A 9088-nucleotide genomic window follows, 5' to 3' on the forward strand; every position below is an offset into this window, starting at 1 on the left:
CAATAGATAGTCACACAAACTTATTAAGACATCACATCTCAATATCATATTTATGTTTTGCCAACATTCACAAACACATTAGAACATCAATAACTGTCAGACCTCTCTAAAATATCTTCACACAGAACCGATCACCTACCCACCGTGGACAAACATAATGTGTTCACCACTGATGTGATAATTTTAATTTGGAAAGAAAATTAACATATCTTACTCTAATTAAAATTATCTTACTCTAATTAAGATTATCACATCAGTAGTGGGCACATTATGCCTGCTTACGGTGGGTAGGTGATCGGTTCTGTATCTTCACATAGGTCATTGCAATAATCTTCATTTGCATAAGTCGTCTAGAGATTCGACAACCACAACGAAGACTAGAAATTATATTTGTAACACTCCTTCCCGTCCACGAAACATCTTTCTAATTTATTTTGGTAAACAACCCCATTAACTATCATCCTACTAATCATAATTTTCTATAATTTTTAGAAACCCTTCTCTACTCATCAAATACACAACTTATTTTTCTTAAAATTTGCATCCACTACCATTAGAGATATGTTTCGTGGACGGTGGAAGTATATAACATAGCAATTAAGTAAACGTGAAAACTCAACATAATAATAACAAAGTTGTGCTCCATGTAACTTAATTAATCCAACGCATGTCTGCAGATTACAATGGAACTTTTCAGAGTTTGTAGAACAAGCTTTTTGTCTACTAAAATACGCATCCGAATCAAGAAATACATAAATAAGATACTGAATAAACAGGGTTTTCAAAAACAGATAAGTAAATCAAAGTTTAGTAAATAAAACACAAAGGGTGATGCTTCTCCAGAACACTTGATTTCAAATCTGGATCATCAAATCAAGCTTAATTATCCCAATACTTCCTTAACAGCCCTGAAAGGTAGAACAAAAAAAAATCATCCAAATTTGGCTCATTATCAACTAAATGAACTCAACTAGCAGAATCGGCTAACCTTATAATTCACGAATCTTTAGTGTCCTGTCATATTCCTTTTTCTGTTTCTCGCGGATCCCTTGGACACAAGCCACAAGAGAAGTGTTGTCACGATCAACCTCAATCAGCCCAAGTGTTGCTATATTTCCAACGTCATCTGGAATCTTACTCAGCTTATCACAATCATTGAACACTAGGCGCTTCAGTTTTGGGAAGTTGCCTTTTTTCATCACGCACACCTTTAAATCAGATTCTTCAATTAGCAAATATTCGAGTTCAGGAAACACATCTGCCTCTCCATCACTCTCTTCATCACTCTCTTCGCCGTCGATCTTTTCATCAATGTCCCACTTGTCGCCTTCGCAGGCATGATCTTTCAATTTGAGCACTTGAAGATGGGGCAGAGAGGCAACAGCTTTCATATATCTCCAGGGGAATCGCCAGCCGCTCAAGGTTAACTTTCTCAACGTCTTTGGGAAAACAGGCTTAGCTTTCTGCTGATCAAGAGGAGACTCTTTGTTCACAATTAATGTCAGCTTCTCAAGATTCTGCAGAAGAACAAGATTCTGGAGCTGATAGTCTTCTTTGTATCTATCTCCAAAATAAGTGATTCCCAGCTTCTTCACATTGGAAATCATCTTCATCATCTCTTCTGTACATATCAGCTTCTTCACCACAATCAGCGTCGCCAGCTCTTTTAGAGCAGAAGCTGCTTCTTCTGGATTTGGTAGAAGATCAAAAAGGAGACAAGATGCTTCAGAAGCGGCAGCGTCCAGATCTCCAGAGGTAGATACACCTCATCCGTTGAGTGGTGCCTCAGCCTCTTGCTGGGACGGATGATCAGAGCACGAAGGTTCTGAAGCCTGGATATGGCATACGGCACCTCCATGGGGCAGCCGAAGGCTAGGTACCTGTTGTGACAGAATAGGATTACAGAGCAATAAACAAACAGAAAATGTAAAGAAGACACAGATTTACGTGGTTCACCAAATTGGTTACATCCACGGACAGAGAGGAGAATAGATTTTATTATGCGGTTAGGTTACAGATTACTAATCTCAAAACCATATATATATAGTACTGAGATTCAAGACATATCAACGATAGTACCTCAGATGAAAGAGCTCAAACACGGGAGCCGGGAGCGAGTAGGCATCGGTATCCACCACATCCAACACCCTCAACAGCTTGAACTTTCGCAGGCCGCTCAATGAGCTCTCATTGGGCTGGAAGCTCAAAACAGTACGGATTGTTGAGGCGTAAGATCTAGCCAGGCGCGTTAGATCACGATGAGCGATGCTCAGCCGCCGCTCGTAGTTCTCATCTAGAGCATTCCTTTTGCTCATGTCACGCACCAGATCATGGACATTGCAGCTTTTAAATTTTCCGTCGGACTTGCTGGTGGTGACGGTTGGCAGATTCCTCGTCACAAGATTGTTCAGATACTCTTCAGCCTCCACTTCATTTTTAACGAATCCTTCAGCTATCCAGCTTCATATAGCTTGGAGATTCGAATCTCGTGATCTTCTGGGAAACCACCCATGTATAAGAAAGAAGGCCTCAAATTAAGAGGCAAGTGGGTGTAACTCAAGGAGATTCTCTTCCCGAACTCCTCTTTTCCTTCAACAGCAGCACGGACGTCTTTCGCAATTTCCTCCCCCAGTCCGAGTCTTGTCCACGTTGAACAAGATACCTGCGACAACAAGACAACGAAGGGCAGCTCAATTGTAAGACCAAGAGAACTTGGGGTTGAGGCGAAAAGAAAAAGAAGTGCATATAATTTTATTTTTAATTTACAAAAATTCATTTCATTTTTCATGTTTTATTGGCTACAATAGTATTTAATTTTTTTCTACTCCCTCCGTCCACAAAGAGTGTGTGCTGGAGAGTGGAGGGCACAAGTTTTAATAAAAAAATTGGAAGATGTGATTTTAGTGTTAAAGGGTGCGTATTTTATAAATATTGAGTGTGAATGGGAAAACACACAATCTTTGTGGACGGACGAAAATAGTAATAAACACACAATCTTTGTGGACGAAAGGAGTATAATATAAATGTTTCAATATATCAGTCTCAATTCATAATATATTTAATTAATCCATTCAGTCTATTTTGAACTCATGTAATTAAGAATGGCTATTCAAGTCACCATAGGATAGGAGAAAGGAAAGTAGGAAGCATAAAAATACCTGCAATAAGCACAATTGCAAGGGGCAATCCTCCACAGTTCTTGGAAACATCCTTTCCGATGGCCTCCAAATCGGATGGGAACTCTTCTTTTGGAAACACCTTGTGCTTGAGCAGAGCCCAACTATTGGCCTCATCCATGAGATCCATCTTCTGAAGACGGCTCGTAGAGTCGGCATGAGAGGCCACTTTCTCATTCCTTGTGGTTATCACGATTCGACTTCCATCACGCTTACGAGGGTTGCCAAATACTTTCTTGATGTCGTCCCAAGCCTTCTCACTCCACAGATCATCCAATACAATAAGGTACTTCATTGTCGTCAAGATCTTGTGGAGTTTGTCTTCCGTTGTGTCGCCATCTTGCACAAGTGCTTTCGTGTTTTTATTTTCAACGAAAACAGCAGATCCGCAAAGATGTTTTCAGGTTTGTAATTCTGTGACACAGCAATCCAAGCGCGAAGCGGAAACGCCCTACAAAACATGACAAAGCATGAGCATAATCAGATAGTTTTGACCAAGAGTGATGCTAAACAGCCACATTGTGATCATCCACAAATTATTTAAAATTGAAAAAATATTAATTTTGTAACTTATTTTTTAAAATGAAAATAAAGTTTGGTTATTTCATTGTAATCTATACGTTGCAGTTATTTTTTTGTAACTTTTTTTTTTTATTAAAAAATGAAATAAAAATGCAAAAAAAATTAAAAAAATAAGTACTTCCACCGTCCCACTTTACTTGGCCTAGTTCTTTTTTGCACGATTATCAAGAAGAGTAAGATTGTAGCGTAAAGTAAAGTATGTAGGCTCGTGTCTTTTGTAGTGAAAATTTATTACTAAAAAATAAATAGGCCAAGTCAAGTGGGACGACCCGAAAAGGAAAATAGGCCAAGTGAAGTGGCCGGAGGGAGTATAATGTAGAAAATACAATAAAAAAACTAAATCCTATTTTTATTTCAAGAAAATAATTAAATAAATCAAAAAATATCAATTTAAATAATTTATGGATGACCACAATGTCGCTGCATGTCCAGTGTCCCACAATCTTATATGTGTCACTGTGTCTCATGCTTATATCTATTATTTTAAAATATTTTTTATAAAAATAAAATTTATTATAATACTATGAATTATATTGAAGTTTTATTTCAAAAAATTTTTTTTTAAAAGTATATACCATGACTTTGAATTTATCAACCTATTATTAGCTAATAAAAATAAAATTAAATGATAAAAAATAATTATATACCCTATATTGACGAATAAACCCTAGTTAATATTCACAAAATTAAACTAAAGCATATAAAGCTTAAATTGAAGAAAATATACATAAGAAACTAAATAAAATTCAAAGTGGAACATAAAGTGAGACATAAAATATACTCCACTGGATCTCATTCCAATCCATTTATTGTATGCGAAATTTGGTTTGCAATTTATGGAGTCAAATTATTGGTAGATTCACCTTGTCACCTCGTCATGGTTGTAAAGCACCCTGGCGAGCGTGGTCTTCCCAATGCCCCCCATCCCCGTGATCGGGATGACCTGGCGTTCGTTGCCCCTTGCAGAGCAACCCTTTTATATCCTCCACTTTCTTCTCGAGGCCGATGGTGACGGTGTCGATGACCGGCGCTGGCTTCGGCGCCGAGCTGGCCGCCAGAGGCTGCGTCGCTGGACGGCCTCCGGCTTCTTTCTCGATGGCCTGCCTGTTCGGCGATGGATTTCTCGTTCGTCACATATTCCAGCTCGCGGAAATCATACTCGATATCCTCCGTACGCCTCACGGCTCGTCCGACCTCTTCCAATCTCTTCGCTTTGAGGCTCGACCGGGTGTGCTCGTACATGAAATGCTCCATCACGTCTTCTGCTTGATTCGCGGTGTCTCTGATTCTTGTTTCCAAACTCAGGGATTCCTTGGGGAACATTTTGAGGAATCCTTGGAGGTGGATGGCTTGTTCGCGGAGCTTTTCCATCTGTTGTTTGCCGTTGACGGAGATGGGGTGGTCGTCGTGCCTCAGGATTTGGGTGATTGTTTGGGTTAGTGAAAGCAGAACTGCGTAAGCCATCTCTTATTTTCACTGTTTTGAGAAGGAAGATTTGAAGATCTCAAATAACAATTTGGTGTTGATGAGTAAGGATGGAAGATGTAGAACGATTTAATTTGGAAGTGATGAACTGTATTGGAGCATACTTGCACTTGCACGCAAGTTTTTGTAGCATCACCTCAACTTTTAGAGTAAATATAACATGTAATTAGTCAACACGATACAATAAATGAACGCAGTTATTGGATCACTCTCAGTAAGGATAATGTTAACTGATAACTCAAACCAAATAATTAACAAGTAATGATTCAATTAATTGAATCACTTTTCAATCTCTAAAAACAGTCAATCAAATATGGGTTAAAAGGAAAATAAGCATATATAATTGAGCAGATGGAGTATATATAATAAATTATTACTCCCTCCGTCTCAATATAAATGTCCATAATTTTGGGCACTAAAAAATAAGAAATGTGTTGAATGTAGATAAAGAGGTTGGTGGAAATTATTTAAATATTAAGTATAGAGAGAAAATATATTGTCAAAAAATGAATAAGACATTTATATTGGGACGGTATATTTTAGGATTAAAAATAATATAAATATTATATAGATATATGATATGTGTTAATGCGAACTTTTATAATAGTAATAGATAGTTGTTAGACGTATTTACAGCCATTGACTCGTATATGCACATAAAAATGAGTTGTCACATGTATTTATATAAAAAATCCCTATCACGTAATACTTTATATTATATCTAACCACCATATTGGGTTAGTTACACACTACTTTCCCCTTGTATTTTGTTATTATATGTAAGCGCCACAAAATTTAATTGGTAATGCAATGCGAATTGTTTAATAAACAAGTTGCATCTTACGTTAAGAAACATGGAGTTGCATTTTTTTTAATATATTGCTCAGTTTTCCATCCATCAAATGTGCATAATTATATTAATGATGTGGATCTAGAAACTAACAAAACGAATTAAAAATTATGCCTGTGATAAGGGCATTGATCTACGATTGACATGTGAGGTGGTCTTGGACAACCGATGTACGTACAATCGGATTGATAGATTCTGACTTGTGTCTTGACCGAACCCACATCCTGACACAAATCGTATAAATGACATTATTCGATTATAGAAATGACACTATTCTTTTATATAAATAACATTGCGTATAAATGATACTATAACATTATAAATGACATTGTGTATAATTACACTATTCATAAATAGAAATGACACTTTCTGTATTGACACTATAATATTTTAACGGCACTATAAGATTGAAAATGACATTATATACATGTTAAAATGTTACAATGTCATTTATAACCGAATAGAGTCAATTATAAGCAGTGTAATTTATATAACTGAATAGTGTCGTTTATACGATTTGGGTCAGAATGCGAGTTCGGGTTTGAGTGCGGTTCAATCCGATTGTACGGTAAACTAGATTGTACCCAAGTTTTTGTGTTTACATATTTTATGGGGAGATAAAAAATATTATTGTGTTAACTTGTTTAAGAAAATATAAAGTTACTGTTCAACACTTCGATTATATATGTATTGTTGATACTCTATGCTAAGTTTCTTGTACTAGCCACTTGCATCCTCCGTTTCTCAAGGAATGAATTAAATTCCCTTACTTAAATATCCATAGCACAGTTAAAATAATGAGCCGCCCCAAGTTGACCCTTAATTCGGCTGTAATAGTGGTGGGTTGTTAACCCTTCGATCTCTACTAAATATTTAACTACTTTTTGATAAAATACATATAGAAAATGATTACGCGGAGACAGCTAAGTTGAAATTATGATACAGTACTTGAAGCTAAAATATAGTCCATATTTTGATATTGCTAAAATATAGATTACTATTGGGAAATAGTATTAGGTGGAACATCATGATTATCACTTGACAATAAAAACGATCACCTGGACAAGATTAACATGCTGCCCAACACTGATTCTAATTATAGTAAAATATATTAATTCTTTTTCCTAATTAAAATTGACATATCAGTGATGGGCATGTTATCATTGCCCACGGTGAGTAGGTGATCGATTCTACGCTTGACAATCATAAAAACTCCAAAGGTGGGGAGTAATACCATATTCACATTAAAGTCCATTTATTTACTAAGCTGGTGTGATAAGTTTTGAGTTGAGGAAACTGTACTATTTAGCCCCTAAAGCATAGGTTGTTTTACTACTTCATTATCAATCAACAAATTATACAGAAAAAAAAAAAAAAAGATCGAAGGGTGATTTTGGAAATTAAAATATAGTTTACATATGTTAGAAATAATTAATGACTTGTGGCTAGAGCTAGCCCGCCAAGATTTAGGATTGGGTTGAGCTTGATAAAATAGAAGCTCGAAAAAAAATCAGATCTAAAATGCCCGCGCGAACGGTCCACCGCACCGATTGGACTTCGAGGCTAAAAACCCATCAAGGTCTTTAGGCTTTTTGGCCCACTCAATTTTTTCAATTTGGTAGATTAAGTCTTTGGTTCTATTCATAGTCCACATTTTACTCCTTATAACCCTACATTTAAAATAATAATAATAATACTAATAATAATAATAATAAGTAATTGTACATTTACATTTTTACCCTATAATTCATATCCCTAAATTGATATGCATTCTTGCTTCAACCGGAGAACTGCTCAAACCATTGTCTGCTAACTTACCAGTTCACCTAAAAAATTATGCTCCTGCATATCAGCCCACAATGAAGAACTGAAATTCTCTTCCAGTAATCATTTTTTTTTCTCTGCCTAATTATAAGGGCTATGGTATCTCATCACTCAGCAGAAGGAACTGATTCATAACTTTATCTCACTCAGTTTGAAAATTGTTCACTAAAATATTCGTAACTGATTCGTAACTTACATCCACAAAATTACAATTTTAATTTAAATTTTTGCAAATGTTATTCGTGAAATACATCAATAAAATATTTATCGACTCAATTATAATTATAATTTTTATACTTTTAAAATGATGTAAAAGGTAAATTACTAAAATAAAATAATTTCAGTTAATTCATAAACTTTATTCTACCTACCAATCATAAAATGGAATCAAACAAAGAATTACAATTCCATTCCCTTTTTATTTTTTTGAGAACCCACAATTTCATTCCTTTGGTATTCCTTGTACATACCAAGCATATGAATCACCTATGGTTTGTCATTCATTTCCCATCTCATTCCATTTCTAATTCCACTGCATTCCACCCTCATTCCATTCCATCATACCAATTATCACCTACTAAAGGATTCACCGAAGCTAAGAATAACGCATTAATGTTTACGCAAAGAAGAACTGAAAAATGAAATTAGCGAGACCCCTAATTAATTTGGCTGTAATAAGGTTGTTTCAACAACTTTTTGAGAAAGTGGCTGCATCTGTTTGTCTCCCCTTTCTGGCTTCTATTACAATTGTTTAAGTTATATTTGTAGAAATTTAAGCATTTCATTGTCCCCCTTGAAATATATAACTTGTTGAGTTTGACCATAAAGTGTAATTGTAGCTTTGTGAATACACATAATATATGAATAATTTAATGCACATTATTTGTCTTCTTCAACTGGACATTCAACATAATGAATCACAACTTTATAACATTCTAAATCACAAATTCTACTCAAACGGAACTCACTATTCGAAGCCCTAAATCTAATCACAGTAAGCCGTTGCTCGCCACCGCTCCTTCGCTGCTCACTCAGCGCCACCACCCCTCCCATCATTGGTCCGTCGACGGCAGCCCCGGTATGTTATCTCTGGTTTACTGAATCCAATACGTGTATTCTTTTTCTTCTCGAATACAATATACATGATGCTTGCTTATTATCTATTGTCAAA

General features: G+C 35.9%; 2 protein-coding genes across 2 annotated transcripts; both read right to left on the reverse strand.

Moving 5' to 3' along the window:
• Positions 1–624: 624 nt before the first annotated feature.
• Positions 625–1756, reverse strand: LOC131017171 (putative late blight resistance protein homolog R1B-13). Its single transcript, XM_057945903.1, has 2 exons — positions 989–1756; positions 625–908 (listed from the first exon to the last, which is right to left on the reverse strand). The coding sequence occupies exon 1, from the start codon at positions 1614–1616 to the stop codon at positions 990–992; it is 627 nt and encodes a 208-aa protein (XP_057801886.1). The 5' UTR covers positions 1617–1756; the 3' UTR covers positions 625–908; position 989.
• Positions 625–4750, reverse strand: LOC131017170 (disease resistance protein RPM1-like). The gene is made up of 4 exons (XM_057945902.1): positions 4622–4750; positions 3159–3627; positions 2080–2662; positions 625–1880 (listed from the first exon to the last, which is right to left on the reverse strand). The coding sequence occupies exons 3-4, from the start codon at positions 2313–2315 to the stop codon at positions 1667–1669; spliced, it is 450 nt and encodes a 149-aa protein (XP_057801885.1). The 5' UTR covers positions 2316–2662; positions 3159–3627; positions 4622–4750; the 3' UTR covers positions 625–1666.
• Between the last annotated feature and the right edge of the window lie 4338 nt (positions 4751–9088).

This window comes from Salvia miltiorrhiza, chromosome 3, assembly GCF_028751815.1.
Source record: "Salvia miltiorrhiza cultivar Shanhuang (shh) chromosome 3, IMPLAD_Smil_shh, whole genome shotgun sequence".
Taxonomy (NCBI): Eukaryota; Viridiplantae; Streptophyta; class Magnoliopsida; order Lamiales; family Lamiaceae; genus Salvia; species Salvia miltiorrhiza.